Consider the following 21,526-nt stretch of genomic DNA (forward strand, 5'->3'; position numbering starts at 1 on the left):
TCATTTCTCAACATCAGAATTTGACTTGACTAGGTATATATGAATTAATGTAATTACTTACAGTTGAAAGCAACAGTTTGAGGCTTTTATTTGGACTATTTCAAAATTGATCTTGAAAAGAGCATTTGGTATTTAGTTTGAATCTTTTATTCTGATTTATCAGTTTTCTCTGGAGAAGTAATGGTGATAGTTTCAAAGTACTTTTTATCCTTAGTATTCTCTCTTCTGGTAGAACTAATTCTATTTGGTACATATTGTTATCACAAATATGTTTGCTTTTATGTCCCTAATATCCATATTAGTTTTTACATATTGACATTTGATGGGATAAATGTTATTGTAAATTTTAATTACTAGTCTTAATTTTTAGAACTAACTGGAAGGTTATCTAATGAGAATGAATAACATTTCTTTTACTTACCTCTCAATATGTGTAATGTTTTTGTCCTCTTCATTGTACTTTATCATGTCTTCAACTCAGAAACAAGGAACATCTTTATTTTCTCAAATCAGAATTACTTTAGATGTTTCAGATGTAATTTCTGTATGCCAGGATGAACAGATATAATGATATTAGATTTAGGATGCTTAAGCTTCTTTCTTAGCTGTATTTATTAATTGTTTTAAATTTAAGCATAGCCTTATCACAGTTGTAGTAGTGGCAATTTTTAGTAGAATTGTGACTTATAAGAGTATTTTACTGGCTCTTGAATCCCACATGGAGTATAAAAGAAAAAAAAAATTTAACATGGCTGCTATATGTTCAGGTAGTGTGAGAAAATAAAATGATAATGCATCTTCCCAATTATATAACTTTGGCCTTGTACAAGTTTAGGGAGAAACAGAAGAGATTGTTAGTCCAGTGGTTTAATAAAAAGCTCCTAGAGACATTAATGAAATCAAGACACTATTTAATAATTGTTTGCTAATAGCTGAGACTGAGGAAGTTTTATTTGAAGATGTGAGTTTAAAAATAAAAATTTTATTTGGCCACCTGTATGTAATGATGAAAACATTCTGTAAGTAATGATGCTTCTACAAAAAAATATCCCTACATAAACTTACCACAGGGAATATTCTGCAACCCACACGTGAAATTGCCAGTTAACCATGATTGGTCTGTTTTTGACATTGTCATTCGCACTGAGTACTTTACTGACTGTTCATCATACAAATTTTGCTTCATTTGCCAACATTCCCTCCATCCTTGACTAACTGAAGTTTGTATTGTGAATATCTAGTGATCATATTTTTGTTACAAGTTTATAATATAGCTAGGAAGATTGGAAATGAAAATACAATATGAGTATTTAGAAGTACATATTTTTTGAGGAACTTCTTTCAAATGTTTATCCTTTTTAGGAAACAGTGTATAAAACTTCAAGAAAATAATGGGTATTTCTTTCCATTAAGTTGCAGACTTGGGGTACTGAAGGAAATCTCTACACGGGGTGAAATAGCTTATGTAATTTTTCTGTTTAGGAATAGAAAAACATGTTCTTTTCCTCATTTCCATACCCCTTATTAAAATATCTGAGCATAATTATATTGATTACAGTCTTTGTTTAACATTTGAAAATGTGTTATTGGGTAGTAGGAGCACATCCTTAGAGTCAGGAGAACTGGATTTGAATCTCCAACTCTACTGTGTAAGCCTTGGCAAATTATTCAACTACAATGATTCTTAGTTTTCTTTTTTTTTTAAAAATAGTGGTTGTATCTATTTCCTAAGTTAGTTTGAGAATGATATAAGGACAGCACAACACCTATTACATCATAAATTAAGTCTTTCCTCTCTCTTCAACTCCAGTTTTTCAACTGTTAGATTATTATCCATGAAAGTAAATCATTTAAGTGAATAACCCAACTAATTTAGGATGGTTTTCCGATATTTCTGTTGAAAGAGCTAGTGGGGAACAAAAATCTATAAGTAACACAGTTTGTCAGGAAACAATCTGACCATTTTGTATATAGTTGTCCTTTGTTGTACATTCTTCTAATCAAGAAAAATGTTCAGCCGGCTTAGCAAACTGGATTCACATTGGAATAGGAAACTACGAGGATAATTTTAGACTAGAATAAAAAGTAACTGAATGGTTTAGTAAAAGTAAATTCATCTGAATAATATTTTGCAAAATTTAACATGACTCAGAGATTAACTCCAGGGATTCTGATTCAGTAAATCTAGTATAGATCCAGGGGATTTGGGCTCATTTTGTTCTATTAATAGTAATTTTGAGGCTATGTTTAAACTAATGAATAGAAAACAAGTTTAAATTAACAAATAGAAAAATATATATAGCTGTCACCTTTACCCATTCATATTATTTAAATACTGTTTTTTGTATTGCTGTTTTAATCGGTCAGTTGCATCCAACCATTTGTGACCCCATGGACTGCAGCCCGCCAGTACATGGGATTTTTTCCAGGCAAGAATACTAGAGTGGGCTGCCATTTCTTTCGCCAGGGGATCTTCCTGACCCAGGGATCGAACCTGCATTACCTGCATTGGTAGGCAAGTTCTTTACCAATGAGCCACCAAGGAAAATTGTTTTTCAATTTAGTCCATACAGTTAAACTCAGCAAATGAAAATGACGAAAATAATCACTGTTCAGTGTCTATAGACCTGCTCAAAACTAGAGAGAGTCCTTTATTTTATTCAGTCTGAGGCAAAGACTGCATCATAGAACCTTTAAGGCCATGCAGTACAAGTGTGCTGCGTAACTCACACAAGATATTTGGAATCAGTTTAAAAGAATTGAATTACTGAGTGGTATTTCAGATTAGAAAGCAAGAACAATTTACTTCAAGGATACTTTTTCACAGTCATTTGATATATTTGAATTATTATTTGATTTATACAAAATAAAATTTCACTTAGTTTGTTGGGAAGACAGATATATAAAAAACAAAGTATATAAATATTTGGGAGAGAGGAGGAAGGAATTCAGGAGTTCTCTAAGTCCTAGATGACTGAGGCACTCTGTTGCTTTAAGCTCACCGTCCTTATTAGAAAGGTATATAATCAACTGTGGACTTTTTCAAACATTGATTTTAACCCTAACTTAAAAATGTTACATAGAAGCAGCCTCCTATCTCATAATAAAATCATAATGTAAGTCATGAGAGATCTTTACAAATAACCCATCACCATTCGATATATATATATATTTAAATTTTTCAAATGTTTCTTCTCTATTAGAGTTAATATAAAATGAAGGGCTTCCCAGATGTCACTAGTGGTAAAGAATCTGCCTGCCAGTGCAGGAGACATAACAGACTCAGTTTCCATCCTTGAATTGGGAAGATCCCCTGGAGGAGGAAATGGCAACCCGCTCCTGTATCTGTGTCTGGAGAAGCCCATGGTCAGTGGAGTCTGGCAGGCTATGGTCCATGGAGTCACAAGGAGTCAGAAACAACTGAAGCAATTTAGCACAGTAAAATGAAGAGTTTTGAAAGCCTGGAACCCCTGCCCTTGGTACCTCTCTAGTTAGGGACAGCTGTGGTGAGTTGACAGGGAAGGCAATGGCACCCCACTCCAGCACTCTTGCCTGGAAAATCCCATGGATGGAGGAGCCTGGTGGGCTGCAGTCCATGGGGTCACTAAGAGTTGGACACAACTGAGCAACTTCACTTTCACTTTTCACTTTCATGCACTGGAGAAGGAAATGGCAACCCGCTCCAGTGTTCTTGCCTGGAGAATCCCAGGGACAGGGGAGCCTGGTGGGCTGCCGTCTATGGGGTCGCACAGAGTCGGACACGACTGAAATGACTTAGCAGCAGCAGCAGCAGTGGTGAGTTGAAGGTAAAAAAGCTGTTGGAGGCTCTTACTTACTGCAAGACCAACTGTTCTCGATTTCTTATTCTATAGTCCACTCATCTGGACCTTGGGATTTTTTATGTATTATGAAGTTATTATATTTTTACCCAGAGTAATAAATTGTTAAGAGCTATACCAATGTAAGATGTTATAGTATCTACTTTAGAGATTTCTCATCTTCTTTCCTGAGGTTGAATATCTGCTGGTCCTATTACTTTTCCCTTCATGTGCTACTGTCTACCAGTTAGAAACTCTACATCAGATTTTCTTTTTTCCAGCTTACAAATCATTCACATCAGGTACCTGCTTTCATGCTTTCTGTTTCTTTACTTATTTTTAATGTTTAGTATGAGAGATGATATCTGTCTTCCAGTAAGGAATAGATAAAAACAAATATATATTTTTAATGTCATATACAGTGATTTTATTTTAGAAAATATTTTTGCAAAAAAGATTTTGCTATTTCTAAGCAGTTTGTGGAGTCATGCTGATCTGATTTCAAGTCAGGATTATGCTGTTTCTCTTAAATGTTAAATTTGGGCAAGTTTTCTTTTCTTCTAAAAATATAATTTCGTATTAAAATATGTCTGATTTTATGGTTTTGGAAATAGAGATAGAGATGATAAAAATGAATTGATCAAGAATATGATTTACTTATTAGTGTATGTTTTATCATTTGTACATCAGTTTGGATGAATTGCTTTTCATTTTTGTTGGCAGGAGAATAGAGAAAATTATTCTTTATTCTCTCTAGGTATAAGAATTCATGGTTCAATAATTATTTTTTGCTGAAACAAAAAGGAAAAAAGAAAATTATAAAGGTTTTCCCAATTAGCTCTGAATTGAACCTGAGTTTAATTGAACATGTGCTAAACATATATTCAACCTTACACACTGAATCTGTCTCTCTGTCCATGGGATTCTCACTGGAGTGGGTTACCATTTCCTTCTCCAGGGAATCTTCCTAACCCAGGGATTGAACCTGGGTATCCTGCATTGGAGGCAGATGCTTTAACCTCTGAGCCACCAGGGAACTATACACAGAATCTCAGTTTTGATCTTTTGTCTTTTACCTTGTGCTTCTCAATTTTATTCTGTACCTTGGGGCCTGTATACATCTAATTCCCAGAAGCAACAATTGTACACACTTACAAACGATATGATTTGTTAAGAAACTGATGACTTGTTATACTTTCTGAATAGAGTTTTAATGTGAGAGCCCAGCGTAGCATACAGAGATTCCATTTAGCTCATATGTTATACAGATAGAGGAACTGATTTAAATTAGGGATGACTAAACAACATATCAAACATTTTAAAAAATTCTGTTTACTATCTGGAAATTCTCTGGCCCTAATTAGAGAGGGAAGGCTTTTAGATTAGTGGAAAGACTAATAGGATATGGTCTGAATTTTGAGAGTAGGTCAGTTCCATCAATTATTAGCCCTATGTTCTTAGTCAAGTTTCAACTTCTTTGAGATTAATGTGTCTTCATTGGTTATAAAGACATAATGTGAAATGTGGTTTGTAAACCTCAAAACACTGCATAAATTTGTTTGCAGCCATTGCTGTTACTGTAACCACACTGGGCTAAACTGCATTTTTTCAACTCCAAATACGGAAGCATTTCAGTTGTTTAAATAAATGAATAGTAAGTAGGGAGACATGGAGGGGTTAGAAAGAAGAAATAGGAGATTATTGAATCCTGAAAAAGATAAGTTAGAAATAAGATTTTAGACACAAATATATAAATTGCAAGTGTAAATATTCCAGACACAATCTCCGTTAGCAGGTTTTCATTTTTCCCCAGCACCCACACCCCTGGGTATGGTAGAATAAAAATTAAGCAAACAAGTAACCCAGCACTTCTGTTTTTTTTTTTTTTCCTGTTAAAGGTCCATTGGGTTTAATTTCAAATATGAGGAAAACAAAAATTCTAAGTTTGCTTGGCTCTTACTGTATGTAGCTTATAGTAAGTCCTCAGATACACAGAGCTATGGTTCCAAGGTGTATGCTTCTATTTATAGTGGTTCACTTTAGATGAACTTAAAATGCCTTAAAAAGAAAGTGGTTTGGTTCAGGAAATAAAGGGCATATATTTGTGAGGCTCCCTGGAAACTTAAAATTTCTAAAAATGATTTGTCAATTTGAAAATGTCTGGAAAGATATATAAAGTGCTCATTAACACAAATTAAAAGATATTTGAATCTTTGCAAGGACAACTTCTAATGAGAAAAACTTGCAAATGACATTTTGGTTTACATAATAAATAAAATTTTGTATCTGATTTCAGATCCACACATAATAGATTCATAATTAATCCTCTATAGATTTGCTAACTGCAAAGCAAAATCCCAGTGTAGAGGATTAAGAATATTCTGACAGTAATATATTACAAGAAAATTAGAAATTGGAAAAAATAGAGATTAAAATTAAACTGAAAATTACAAAAATTTTTGAATAGCAAATAATTTATGCAAAATATATTACAAAATCTGGAATGCAAAGTAGTTGATACAAGTACTGTGACATTTAGTTTCATTTAAATTAGTAAGTTTGCTCTTCCAACATTTTGTTTTTTTTTTCTTCTGACTATATTTTCAACAAAAATTTGCTCTTCATTATTTAAATTCATTCTTCTTGAAGCTGCTCTTAAATTTGCAATGATAAACCTGCATAAAACTAAAAATTTGAATTTCTTTGAAAGAAATAAAAAATTAAATATTTGACATAAATTTTCACAAATTATTTTCTTCATTATTTTGACTGTCTTATCCCTATTAGATATAGTCTCAACCTATTTTTGATGTCATAAATTAAACATGGCAACATAAAAATGCACTTCTCCTAGTGTATCAGCAATTGAAACTTATATGTTTCACAAAACACAAAAGAATGTATGAATACCATAGATAAAATGACAACATTTTCAAACAGTAACCTGTGTCAAGCAAAGGACAGAAACAAGTTGATTATTTCAGCCTCTGAAAAGTCAAGTTTTCATAATTTGATTGAATTAGCTTTATAATACAATCAGATAACCAATATAGGATCCAGGGTGATTTCAAATTACTCTGATTATTTTTCAGATAATTTGGATGTGAACCTCATTATAAAATAGCAATATAAACAGTACAGAATATTTTAAGGATGTTTACAGTCTACTTCAGTGATAAAGTTCTTCACAATGGCTCTCGTTTATATTGAATGAGCTGTAAATATTTAGAGTTCTCCCCCAGGAGAAAATTGATGTAGCATACAAAGTGAAAATTTTCATATATATTTTCACACAAAGTGAAAATTTTCATCCCTTTGAGATGATCCTAAAATGTAGCCTCACCATTCTAAAGGAGAAATTGTTTTAAAAACCAGGCACATTTTGCCCAGACTGATGTTTATTTTTAGGTAAACCACTTAAGGTTAATTAAGAGAAAAATTTCTACTGTTCAATTATTATGCTTTATCCTCCCACCTTGGCCTAAAATAATGAGATGTTAACAAGTTTTTCTTTGTCCCTGGCAGCTGCACCTTTTAAGTGTATCAAAATCTGTTGCTGTGGTTACGGCCTTTGTTTCCAGTGATGTTTTGTCCATGCTCCCCCCGCCCCACCCTTAACAATGGGTTACTCAAAAGAATGAAATAATGAGTCATTCATTCGGAAATATATTGTTAAAAATATCCCTCTTTATCATTACATTTCACTGCTTAGAAACTAGGCTGTAATTCAAGGCAACAGTTAATCTGAGAAGTGTTAAAAAAATCTTTGATTTTTTTTTTTCATTTATACGAAAAACCTGTCTATGTAATTGAAGAACTTCTTACAAGTCTTAACAATTAAACCCTTTTTGGTTAATGTATTATTTCTGGAACAAGTAGATAAAATTCTACGCAGTAAGCATGATAAAAATCGTGCATGTTTTGCACAGCACAGAATTTTAGAGTCAAGGTTTCTGGGCACAAAAGCAGTAACAAAACAGTCCCTACAAAACTGAGTAACTCTGAATAACACAAGAAATAATGTTTGTTAATTTAAAATTTTAGAAACTGAAATATGTAAAGTTTGTAAAGTAAAATGTAATTAAATTATGGTACTGTACATACCAATTGTTTCTGTAATTGAAACTTTACAATATGAAAAATACATTAGCTCTGTACAGTTTTTACAGATAGGTAGGATGAATTTTGAGGAAAAAAAGATTTTTTTTCAGGTCATACTCTTTTTAAGTCAAAAAAATACTGCACAACTTAGCTAATTACAAAGTGTAGACTTGAAACAATTCATGTCTTCTTTATTTCATAAATCAATCTTGGATTTTTGTTTATTTTAACAGGGGATTGTGTTGTTTTTAGAGTCCACAATGAACAAATCTTCCTCATTTTGTCCTTGAGGTTACACAGTTTGGTGGCAACTCTTGGTTACCACTTGGCTCAGTTAAGCCAGCGGCTGTTTATGGTCAGTGATTCGGGCAGCTGCTGTGATTGTGCTCAGGTCCAGCTCAGTCTCTAGGTGTGTTTCCATCGTATCTTCCTGTGCATTCGTTTCAAAAGACTTATGAGAGAGAAGTTCATGATGCACCCCACAGTAACTTATTGTGGGCTGGTCGTATGCCAGAAAAGTTGACACATTCATTGATAAAGGTATCTGGGGAAAAATGACATGAGAAAAGTCAGTTATAAAAAGACAAACAGTTTTGGGGGCAGGATTTGGAGTCTGGAATGCTGATCTGACTAACCCCCCACACTGGCCCACTAATGTCCCTCAATCCCATACTAGCAAACGCAATGCCACAGTTTTAAAGCCTGAAAAGGAGCTGCGTAGTTCTTCACTTGAACCTTCAGATAAATAGGGAACTAAGTGATTCTGAAAATGCTAAAAGCTTTCTCAAAAAAAAAAAAAAAAAAAAACCTCTTCGTTCAGTGGGGTAAATTTGTGATTTTAAAACTAGGAAAAAATATTATTTGGTATTAGAATACAGTTGAACATTGAAGTGGTTTTCAAACTTTGAGTTCTCAGTTGCTTAGTCATTTCCAAGTCTTTGTGACACTATGGACTGTAGTCTGCCAGGCTCTTCTGTCCAGTGGAATTTTCCAGACAAGAATACTGGAGTGGGTTGCCATTTCCTTCTCTAGGGGGTCTTCCTGACTCAAGGATCGAACTCATGTCTTTTATGTCTCTTTACCACTGTGCCACCATTATAAATAAAAGGAACCTCCCTCTTCTTTAGCTCCGACCTCTGCTTCCCTACTTTTTAAAAAAAATTCAGTTGGTCTGGGGTTGGACCTGAAATTTGGATTTCTTACAAGTTCACATTTGACACTGGTGCTGTTAATCCACACATCACACTTTGAGAGCCACTGCAGAAGAGAATTGTCTAGGCAAGTCATTCTGGCTCTTTTTATTCAATAACTTCTTCTTTTTTTTTAAAATATATTTTAAAGTGTTCATATAATCTGGATACTGTAGCTTAATATTATTACAAAAAGCTATAACATTGTAACATGTTATGAAATAAAGAGTAGGGTTATTCCTATGATACCTTTTTTAAAAATCATCTTTTCTGTACTGCCATATGTGCTCTTTCAGACAATAGCAGTGATAGTGCCTGACTGCCATGATTTTGGAAATAATCTTGTACCCCTGTGCCTATGTCACAGCTCCGTCACTGTCGGTAAATATCGTGACTATGTATCTCTGATCAGCAACTTCTTAATATTTATTTTGCCATGAGGATTCTTTGATACTTTAATGTCTGTATCTTGATCCATATATCTAAAATCTAAAGTTTGGAGAACTCCCAGAGAGAATCTATGGCTCCTATTAAGGTCTAAAACAACAAAGGATGATGCTAGTTTGAAGGCATCAGTGATCACACACACACACACACACACACACACACACACACACATGCACGCACACGCACGCGCGCGGAAGGGACTCTTGCTGATTGTAGCTTAACGAAAGGAAGCACATTCTCAAAATATGAAGAAAAAACAAGAGTGACCATTGTGAGCATAAGGGAAACACGTGTTACAGACAAGAGGCAGATTGAAATGTATTCAGATGTCAAAGTCTTGAGATTATTCCCATTTTTTCAATAAGATAAAAAAAAATTGTTCTAAAAAGTCGGTGGTTTTGAAGAATCTTCAGCCTTGATCTCTGTTTAATATCCTAATTATTTATTCATATTGTTGAATTACCTTGGATAACAGCTTCCTCCATTTTTGTTTAGTGGTGGATAAAATATATTTCCGTTAGAGCATATCAGACTAAATTTGTTTCTAATCTCAGCTAAGATTGGAACCCAAAGCTAAAAAAAAAATAGAATGCCCACGTTTTATTCATTAACTCTTTATTTACTTTCTAAGTCCTTTTCTCCATGCAGAAGAACCATTTTTGCCTCTTCTCTTTACATCTACTGTATCCTTCTACCTTTATTAAGTTTTCCTTTAGTAAAAATTAGTTGATCTATCATTTGCTTGTTTTCTCTTAAATAAAAATACTGGCTTCTTTTGAGATTATTATTTCTTTTTATTTTGAACATTTCAATGTCGCAAATGTGTAGAGCTTAGTCCTTGGAGACAGAAATGTAATTCTATACATAAAATTACATTCCTGAGAAACATTCCTATTTATTTGCAGATTTTTTAAAAAATCTGAAGCATGTTATATGATGTGTGAATAAAAGATGCCATACACTTTAAAGAATGATCAAAGTGATTGAAAGATTATATAGAAAATAATAGGATGCTTCCAAAGATGGTCATTTAAAATAAGGAAGAACTCCTATTGTTACAGATGAAATAGCCCAGATAACTGAAATATACTATTATGCAAAAGTAATTGTGCACCATGAATACATTTGAGTTACAGGAGAGAATGAAAATAGAACTGTTATTGTGTGTGTGTGAGTTTAACATTAGCCTCTGGGAAATCAATGCTCTGTAATGTGTTATGGGTCGTATATCTGTAGGATTTTATATGCTTGTTCTTATTTGTCATGGAAACTCATGCTTTATGTATGCTATATCATTCCTGGCTTACTTGGAATTAACTCTACTGTGAATAATTCATAATTTCTATGGTGATGATTTATGAAAAATAACAAACCATGATACATTTATTCTGTGTGTGTGTGTACACACACAAGGTCCTGCTTGAGTTAATATCTAGAGGCTGCTTGTATCTGGAGTGCAAGTTAATTTGAACCATCAGCTAAGTAATTAGCTCTCATTGTTTATTTTAAAATCCCACATATTATATTTAGGGAGTTTCTTATTTGGGTATATGTTTTATTTTAAAACTTCTGACTCCTTAGTTATACTTTCTAAATGTCCAGGCATATTTTTCACATTTTAATCTTTCTGAAATTGGGATGGTACTTATCATCAGTGTGGATGCCTAACATGTATTTTCTCTGAAACTGAAAGTGATTCTTAAAGCTGGTGATATCTTAATATCAAGAAAATAACATACTTGTATTAGTAAGTAGAATTTAACAACTAAACCTGTGAATATAACATCATAGTAGATTTTCCCAGGTTGACTTATTGATTTTGAAAATCTAAGAGGATTAGTTACATTCGCATGTATAAGGAATACACACATACATTGATATACACATATATACAGGATGTAAGTATTGTACATACATTTATTGTACATAAATGAACATAATCTTGTGGCTAATTACTTATGAGTTCAAATGCAAAATTTGATGACACATTAGTTTTAGACAATTATTTCATATTTGTTATTGTATAAAATATATATAGGTATATACTACACCTATGTGTTGTTGTCTAGTTGGTAGGTTGTGTCTGACTCTTGCAACCCTTGGACTGTAGTCCACCAGGCTCCTCTGGCAAGAATATTGGATTGGTTTGCTGTTTCCTTCTCCAGGGGATCTTCCCAGTTTAGGGATCGAACAGGCATCTCCTGCATTCCAGGCTGATTCTTCACCAGTGAGCCACCAGGGATGCTCATATGGAGAGAGATTATTTACACACACACACACTCACACACACACAGTGGCTGACTGCTTTCCAGGTGGCCTTCATGGTAAAGAATCCTCCTGCCAATGCGGGAAATGTCATAAGAGATGTGGGTTGGATCCCTGGGTCAGGAAGATCCCCTGGAGAAGGACATGGCAGCCCACTTCAGTATTCTTGCCTGGAGAATCCCAATGACAGAGGAGCGCGGCGGGCTATAGTCCATAGGGTCACAAAGATTCAAACACGACTGAAGTTACTTAGCACAGCCCAGCCCAGCACAGTGATGGAGAAGCTAGCCACTGGCCCTAAACAAATACCTTGAGACTCAGATACAATCCATGTAAACCCTTCTTGTCTCAGTCAGTAAATACAACAGCCCCTCCCCTTCCTCACATAATCAGCAGTCACATGACCTTGTGCCCTTTGTTTTCTTTTCCCTTTCAGGTCTGACCTGGGTATGCTCTATTCATCTTCTCTGTCTTGGTCCCTTTCTCCATTTTTAACTGATTTCTATTAATATGCTGAAGCAGGAGAGGCACACAGCCAAGCTCTCCCCTATGGACAGAGTGTTCACCAGGACGGTCCCAGTTTATGCTTTTGCCCCATTGGAAAATAAATCGCTTAGTCAACCTACCTGAAGATGACCCAAATATGTTATTTTATCAAATGAAAATGAACAGCAAACTTGAGTGCCTGATTAGCTAGTCAGAAATGTTTTAAGAAGGGCAGTAGGTGATATAAATCTAAGACGGCTCTGCGTCCCAGACCTTTTGATCAGGGCTCTATTTAAAGTGTCTGTATCCACCTCAAGTATACACATGTTCCCCATCCTGAACACAAACCAATACAATATTGTAAGTAATTAACCTCCAATTAAAATAAATAAATTTGTATTTAAAAAAGTGTCTGTAGAATCTTGTCCTATCTTTTTGATAGAACAGTTTCTTTCAGTGAATTTTAACCTGATAAACTCCTATTTTTAATTACTTGTGATTTTCTTCATTGCTTTAGGTAAGTATTTTTCAGATGAGTTAATTATTCTTAAGGCATAACTTATAGAGATCCAGGGATATGAAAACTTAACTGTCCACAAAGAAATATAATCTAGAGTGAGAGCTAAGAAATCGTTATATCTTATTCTAATGGTAATTTTCCAGTGTCTCTCTCTGTATCATTATATGTACCTTTCACACATGCAAATTTTATAATGTTAGATGAATAAAAGTAACTCATTATTCAGTATTTTTTCCCATTTACTTAAAATGGGACTCTTGCAACTTTAAGGGGAAGGAATAGCCTTTTAAAGTTTCCAATTTGTGATTACATAAAAATGGTCATTTTAATAATCCTGTATTCACTGCAAAATAATATCTATGTGTATTTGTACAAACATATGTGTATATATGAACATTAATGTATATTGTTCATATTCTAATTAGTTATAAGCCATTTAAACATCTTTTCTGTAGGATAGCAAAGATTATTTTAAGTACAGTAAGTACAGAACAAAAATGACAGCATATTTTTAAGAGGGAATAAGGCTGTTTTTTTCTTTCTCTAGAATTGTAAAATATAGGAAATTTTTGCTTGTTAAGTGTTTTTCTGAGTAGAGTTTTTTGTGAGTATAAATATTTCTATTGATTTTCATTGAGTAGAATCCTCACACTGTTCCTATATATCACAAGGGAAGTCTTCCATTTTTATAAGGCCAATCTTACCTAACAAGTATTCTACGTTTGTGGATTGTTGAAAGATTGATACTTAAATTTTTTTGTAGCTAACAGGGTTTTGTTTTTCAATCATTTGCATGCAGTGAAAAAAACAGACTTGTTTCATGAAGGAATTAATTTTTTGAGACCTAGCCTTTATCACTATCAAGACATATTTTTCTTCATTTTATGTTATAATTCAGGGGCCTATTATATTTCATTTGTTTTTCTTCTAAATTTAGGAAATTTTTAACTGAGTTTATTTCTACCTGTTAATATATAAAATAAGAAACAAGCATTATTTTTTCAGAATAGTGTTTTTCTAATTTGTCTCTAAATTTTCTAATTTGTCTCTCAGATTGGGCTCATTACCTCTGGATCCAACCTAACTTCTTCCCATGGCCTTTATTCTGTTTTGGGGAATACCAGATTAAGTCAGCTTTGCCAGTCCATTTGGCTCTTTCTTGTCCCTTGTTCCAAATGTCCCGTTATGTCAGTAACTTTACTGACATGAGTGACATGTATCTTTTACATGCATAACTTCTCGCATTTCTGTTGTCATTATCTTGGCTCAGAATAGTATTACCTTGTTTATTTTAGCGATTGCATAAATAGTATGCCTAATCAGTAAAGTTATAAAGAGAACTAAATATTTATAAATTCATTTCTAGAGATTAGCAATATTTCTGTTTAATTAAATGTAAGCGGAATGCAGAAAATAGTGAATGCTGCTTCTTTTCTTTTCTTTATCATGTCTGAAACATTACTCTGTCTTTGCAAAGAAATAAGATTTGAAATGTACATTATTCTGGGAAATTGGCTTCCTTATAAACACTATTTCATATGTACATATAGATATATGTGAGTATAAATACATGTGTATTATACCACTGTTTATACATTTCTTAATTTATTTAAAGTGTTTTAACTTTTTTCAAAATGCACTTGATAAGAACTTTATTCTTACTTATCTTGATGCCTCTACTTTTGATTTCATTTACATAAGCTTATGGAAGTTTTCCAGACAGATTTTGTTTTCATTAGAGTATGTGCAACTTGATATGTATTTGGGGACTGGTTAGAAACATTTGTTTTAGCGCTACCAAACATGAGTTTTATGTACAGGCTGGTAGCTTTAATTATGGTAAAAATAGAAAGTTGTGTCTTTGATATTATTTAATTGGTATTATTTGAGTAATATTAAGAAACTTGAGAATATATCTTTTCTGCTGGCTTGAATCTTGAAAATTTTATGACTAATTACTATTTTGGTTTCTAAGTATTCAAGCAGTTGATAAAATGAAAGGAAATGTAGTGTAAGAAACTGTCACATTGAAGCTTGTTTCACTGTAAGAGTGTCAAAGCCTGCCCAGATGTTACCTCTGGTCCTACCTTTGTTCTTTGGGATTTCCACAGTGGTTTCTCTGCCTAGTCACCTGAGTGGCTGTGGCACTTATTCCATCTCTCGGTCAACTCCTGCCTGGACATGCCTCTGACTTCCCCTCATTATTATCACTATCGTTTATTGAGCATTTTTTGTGTGCTAGGTACCATGCTCCATGGTGGACTTAGGTCATCTTATTTAAGCCTCCCACGGCCATTGAAAGATAAATATAATTATTCCTGTTTTACAGTTGTAAAAAACTAAGATTTAGATAGTTTAATTAGTTAAATTCACTTGCCTGGGGAATTGCAGAAGTGGTTCCCTGACTTCTTAACCAATATGCCTTATTGCTTATTCCTCACATTTTCTAAATCACACTGGCTTTTGAGTCTAGAGAGGTGAGCATAGTATAACGTGTCTGGTACTATTGACATCAGTTGTCAACACTGGATCTTAATTTTCAGTATGGAAAACACTATGATTTGGTAAGCTACACTCTAGCTTTATGATACTGCTTTATACTTTGGGTCCTTGGGAAAGAAACCTGAGGTTGATCAGGGATTCATGATGTGGGTAGATGGTGATGACGATTCAAAATCAGAGCTCTCTGTTTTTACTAAGCTCATATTGGGCAAATTCAAGTGTAAGAGGAAGGGTCTAATCTGGAGAACATTCTGGATTGGGATAGGATCCTTAGCTATATTCCCAGATAAAATATGTGTAAGATTATTTAGGGAGACCTTTAGGGATTTTGGAGAAGGCAATGGCATCCCACTCCAGTACTCTTGCCTGGAAAATCCCATGGGCGAAGGAGCCTGGTAGGCTGCAGTCCATGGGGTCTCAAAGAGTCGGACACGACTGAGCGACTTCACTTTCACTTTAGGGATTTTAAAGCTAGATATCTGTGTTGATTTGGAAATTGGTAGAAATTTTTTCAATTAAATGATGTCAGTTTTCTTAACACAAGATTCAAAAAGTTAGAAACCTCAGTTAATCTGATTATTTTGTTCTATATTACATGATACTTGTTTTTATTTCTTTCTGTATGGAAAAGAGTTATAGGTAAGTGCTGTATACAGAAATGGGGAAGTACAGAAATAAATATAAATAAGGTATAATTTCTGCTTTCTAACAAAACCATAGACTAGTGGGGAGACAGACAAATATGCAAGAGAGAAAAGGAAGACAATTGATGGAGTGAGGTAGGAGACAGATGTGTGCATATATAAGTATGTGTATATGTGTGTGTGTGTGTACTCTGCTCTGACTGGCTGATTCTGCTTTATCCTTTGTGAGTGCAAAACAAACTAGTCATCTTTATTTGAAAATAGTTTTGCTATTTTCCAGATTTATTGGCCAGAGTCAATATTGCTGGAGAAGTGATTCAATAGTTACTTTTATAGATCCTCCCACAAAGATAATATATTTTACACTTTGAAATTTCTTTGAAAAGCAATCTATCTCTGGTGCTTAAACATTCTAATGCTTAATTCATGTGAGCACAATAGACTGTTGCAGCATTAATTTTAGTTATCTTGATTCTACTAGTAATTTATTTAAAGAAGCATTTTCAGGAAGTAATTAAAAGCCTGAATTTATGTTATGCTACCCTTAAACTTAGAAAACAAAACTAGTTTTTTATACTTCTAAATTCTTACATATAAATAACCCATGCCATAATATTAAATTTTAGCATTTTCTTAAGATCTAAGTTGCCAACTAAACTAACAATTGCTATCTTGAGAGTACAAGTATAGAATAAGACAGGAGCTCAATATGATTTTGAAAAATTTCAAATGTCTATAACTTGAGAATAATGTGAAAGAAAACACTATTTGCAGGAGGACAATAATTTTTCTAGTGCCTTTTGTGTGAAAATAACATTATAGTGAACTGCAGAGTGATATCACAAAGTGAAAAAAATTGAATTATGTTTGAAAATTAATAGTTCTCCTTTCATTAAAATTCAATTTAAAAATGTATCAAATATTTAAATGACTTTTTCACTTGTGAGTGTATTTTATTTTTTACAGAACTATTTGTTTTTATTTCAGTTTTGCAACAAGAAATAACTAGGGGTTATAATGTATTTTCATAAGTTCAAATGCTAGTACCCAAAAACCCAAATAGAAATATCCATTAATTAATTAATTAACTTCAACAAAGACATGCTGAATGCCTTTGCTGATTCTGGTACTGGGCTAAATGCTAGAGATACACCAAGTACTTGTCCTCAAGGCTTCTGGATGAAGCATAAAGTCTTCTAGTATACACTTAGCAAGTGAAAGGGAAGAGACTCCATGTTGGAAGAGCATTTTTCTTCTCCCCAGCTGGCATCTCTCTCACGTATTAGTTTACTCTTGCTCTTTCTCTTCCTTAAATTATCAAGGTACTTCCTCTGTACTCTTATGATATATGTATTTTGAAATTTGGTTTTCTGTGATCTTTATTTGTGCATATATTTTATCTTATATTAGAACCATAACCTCCTTGAGCCAAAATCTATGACTAATCACATTTTTCCTTGCCTTTTGTTGTTTCATGTGGTCCCAGTAAGAACTAAATATGTATTTATTAAATGAATGAATGCATGCATGCATGAAAAAATCAAGTAACAGAGTAATGGGCACATCTGGGAAGAATTTTAAAATGTTCATCCCTGGATGACTGGGCTTTATGGGAACTGTATGACTGAGATAATCTGTTAAAGTCTTATGATGTCAAGGCCAGGTGATTATGATTCTAGGATAGAGGTAAAAGGCCAAAATGAATTTCAAAAATCCACACTAGTAATGAGTCACATAGAGCTGCATTATCATGTTTGGGAACTTCTTCATTTGTTATTTCAATTATTTAAAAGTTTTTATTAATTTTATTTAAAGATCTCAATGCTGTTGAGATCTTTAAAGAATTATATAAATATATTAGTTTGAATATATATAAAGAATTAGTTTAAATTTGAAATATATAAAATGATAAAAAACAATGTTGAAAATACATACAATGATTATTCTTAATTTGGTGATTTTACTCCTGTAAATTTTGGAATGTTATATCTGTGCTTTGTCCTTTAATACCTTCTACACCTGCATGTTTCACTTGTTAGCACTCACTAGAATCATAGCCCGTGATCTCCAAGAGGTTGTTGCACCTGCCAGATTACTTCTCCCGGGAATGGACTCTGCCCTGGATCCTTCTATATTAACCTCTGTTTTATTTATTTATTTATTTATTTTCATAGTATTTTTCTAATATTTTAATAAATTTAAATCTTTTCACAAAATTTTTAATCTTAATTTTTTGGGGGGTATAATGTGTGAGTTACAGATTCAAATACGTTTTCAGGTACCAGTGTAATTGTTTTTTTATCTTTTATTGGCTAGCTTATCTTTTCACCATTCAGTTTTATTTTTGTAGTGCCAGTGAAAAGTGATATTTCACTTTTACTGAGGGAAAGCAAAATACCCCAAACTGTTTTCGTTTACATGAAATCTTCTGCACAGCCTGATGCCTGCGAAATTGGCTCTGTTGCCAGGTAAAGTGAATGGAATCCAAATTGAGACTATGGCTCAAAGGCCCCACTAATCTTGCTACTGTGTTTCCAAATGTGTGTTTTTTTTTTTTTTTTCTTTTATATGGTTGTGCAGTGAGGTACAGTTGCTAATCAGTTTGAAAACAATCTCATGCTTTTTCTTTTTTCTGGAAATTGTCATTATAGCAGTTCACTTGAGGAGGATGATACAGCAATTGGTATTTTTAATCTAGATTTGTATAAATATGTGAGAATGAAAATCACCAATTATAATAAACACTACAAAGCAAACAAATAACAGTATTTAGTATTGCTACAAGTAACTGATGAACTCTATGAATGACTGGCAGTGCACTTTAGCCTCATAGAGAGGTTCTAAATAGGATTTCCCTGATCACTGGCATTACATTTGGTTTTCTGTCATGATTTCCAGCATCCTATGGCTTTTTCCTCATCAGCTTACTGTCATTTTGGCATTCTTCACAAAACAGGTTCTCTGTTTCTTACATACCTCATCTACTGAGTTGTCCTGCATTGGTAGGACCTTGATATTCCAACTTTCTCAGGGGTTCTTTCTTATTTCTGTCTAGAACCTAGAGGACAGTACCTGAGGATTACCTGAATCCTTGTAGCTGTCTTCCAAATAAATAGGCTTTCAAATGATCCTATAACTTCTCTTCAGCTTTATTATTAAATTCATTCAGATTTTGATTGAAACTACCTCCAAACTAAATGACATGATACTGTATATAGTTAGTGAGTCGTGTCTGACTCTTGCAACCCCATAGACTGTAGCCCATCAGGCCCATCTGCCTATGGAATTCTTCAGGCAAGAATACTGGAATGGGTGGCCATTCCCTTCTCCAGAGGAACTTCCCAACCCAGGGATCAAACTCTGGTCTCCAGCATTGCAGGGGGATTCTTTGCCATTTGAGTCATCAGGGAAGCTCAATACTGTATATACATCTGTCCAACTGCATAAAAATCCTGCAGTTGGAGGTTTAGTTCAAATAACATTTATTTGATGAAAATTCCTCAGATGAATTTGATTCTGTAGGAATGAGATTCTGCTATGAATTTATTCAGAATTGAATTTCTATGAAATTCAGAATTTAATTTCTTGAATATATGCACATAGGTATCAATAGGTATTGTTCCATCCATCTATTCATCCATTCATCCATCCATCCATTATTGAGTACTCTTGGGATCCTGAAAGAACAAAACCAACTCCCTGACTTCAAAATCAAGCAGTTGTAGAACACTTCTGTTTTCCTAGGTATGTATGGAGGAAGTTGAAGGAAATACCTGCCTTTGCTGTGAGCTTTGTATAGACACCGTTTTTGAGCTGAACTGGCCAATATATATATATATAGCTATTATTTAATTTATCTTAACATTAGCAATCATGACTGTAAATTTGATAGAGAATAAAGACATCACAGGGGTTATACACACTGTTTATTAGTAAAAATTTGAAAGTTCTTGTTAGTGGAAACATTGGCAGGGAAAAGAATTGCTTCTCACAAAGTTAATGTTTGTAGGGTAAAATCAGATCTTCAGATAAGAATGAGCTAATATGTATATCTAGTTTGTTATTAATGATTTAGAATAATTATAATGTACTATTAATGTAATATTCATTGCTTTCTTTTTGAATTTTATATGACCTAAATGTTAGGAACATTAAAAAAGGTAAGTACTGACAATATAGCTTTTATTATAGTGCAGTAAAAAAAATTCTTGGTCCACCAGGAGGTTTATTGGTAAAAAATCCACCCGCCAATGCAGGAGATGCAGGTTTGATCCCTAAGTGGGGAAGATGACCTGGAGAAGGAAATGGTTACTTACTCCAGTCTTCCTTTTTTTTAAAATTTTTTTTGCACTGTTCACTTAAATGGTTTTCTTATCTCTCCTTGTTATTCTTTGGAACTCTGCATTCAGATGGTTATATCTTTTCCTTTCTCCTTTACCTTTAACTTCTCTTTTTTTCTCAGCTATTTGTAAGGCCTCCTCAGACAACCATTCTGTTTTGTTTTATGTCTTTTTCTTGGGGATGGCTTGGATACAGTGTTGTGAACCCCCTTCCATAGTTCTTCAGGGACTCTGTCTATCAGATCTAATCCCTTCAATCTATTTGTCACTTCCACTGTATAATTAAAATGATTTTGATTTTGGTCATACCTGAATGGTCTAGTGGTTTTCCCTACTTTCTTTAAGTCTGAATTTTGCAATAAGGAGCTCATAATCTGAGCCACAGTCAGCTCCAGATCTTGTTTTTGCAGACTGTATAGAGCTTCTCTATCTTTGGCTGTAAAGAATATAGTCATTCTGATTTCAATATTGACCATCTCATGATGTCCATGTGTAGAGTCATCTTTTGTGTTGTTGGAAGAGGGTGTTTGCTATGATGAGTGCATTCTCTTGGCAAAACTCTGTTAGCCTTTGCCCCGCTTCATTTTGTACTCCAAGGCCAAACTTGCCTGTTATTTCACGTATCACTTGACTTCCTACTTTTATATTCTAGTCCCCTATGATGAAAAGAACATCTTTTTTTGGTGTTACTTCTAGGAGGTCTTGTAGGTCTTCATAGCACTGTTCACCTTCAGCTTCTTTGGCATTAGTGGTTGGGGCATAGACTTGGATTACTGTGATTTTGAATGGTTTGCCTTGGAAAGAACCAAGATCATTCTGTCATTTTTGAGACTGCATCCAAGTACTGCATTTCAGACTCTTTTGTTGAGTATGAGGGCTACTCCATTTCTTGTAAGGGATTCTTGCTCACAGTAGTAGATATAATGGTCATCAGAATTAAATTCACCCATTCCCATCCATTTTAGTTCACTGATTTCTAAAATGTCAGTTTTAACTCTTGCCATCTCCTATTTGAGTGCATCCAATTTGACTTGATTCATGGTCCTTACATTCCAGGTTCCTATGCAATATTGTTCTTGACATCATCAATAAAGGACAGAAACAGTAAGGACTTAACAGAAGCAGAAGAGATTAAGAAGAGGTGGCAAGAATACAAGAAGAAGTGTACAAAAAAAGTCTAAATGACCTGAATAGCCATGATAGTGTAGACACT

General features: G+C 33.8%; 2 protein-coding genes across 3 annotated transcripts in view; one reads left to right on the forward strand and one right to left on the reverse strand.

The window, feature by feature from the left end:
• The window catches only part of CTNNA3 (catenin alpha 3), a 1,846,273-nt gene that overhangs the window by 574,496 nt on the left and 1,250,251 nt on the right, over positions 1-21,526 (forward strand). The window lies entirely within an intron of this gene.
• LRRTM3 (leucine rich repeat transmembrane neuronal 3) overlaps positions 898-21,526 on the reverse strand; it is a 206,298-nt gene continuing 185,669 nt past the window's right edge. Inside the window, exon 3 of the mRNA XM_040242249.1 lies at positions 898-8,463. Coding sequence (XP_040098183.1) covers positions 8,254-8,463 — 210 coding nt within the window. The 3' untranslated portion in view covers positions 898-8,253. The remainder of the gene's footprint in view (positions 8,464-21,526) is intronic.

The sequence above is a fragment of the Oryx dammah genome, unplaced genomic scaffold (assembly GCF_014754425.2).
Source record: "Oryx dammah isolate SB20612 unplaced genomic scaffold, SCBI_Odam_1.1 HiC_scaffold_6, whole genome shotgun sequence".
Lineage (NCBI taxonomy): Eukaryota > Metazoa > Chordata > Mammalia > Artiodactyla > Bovidae > Oryx > Oryx dammah.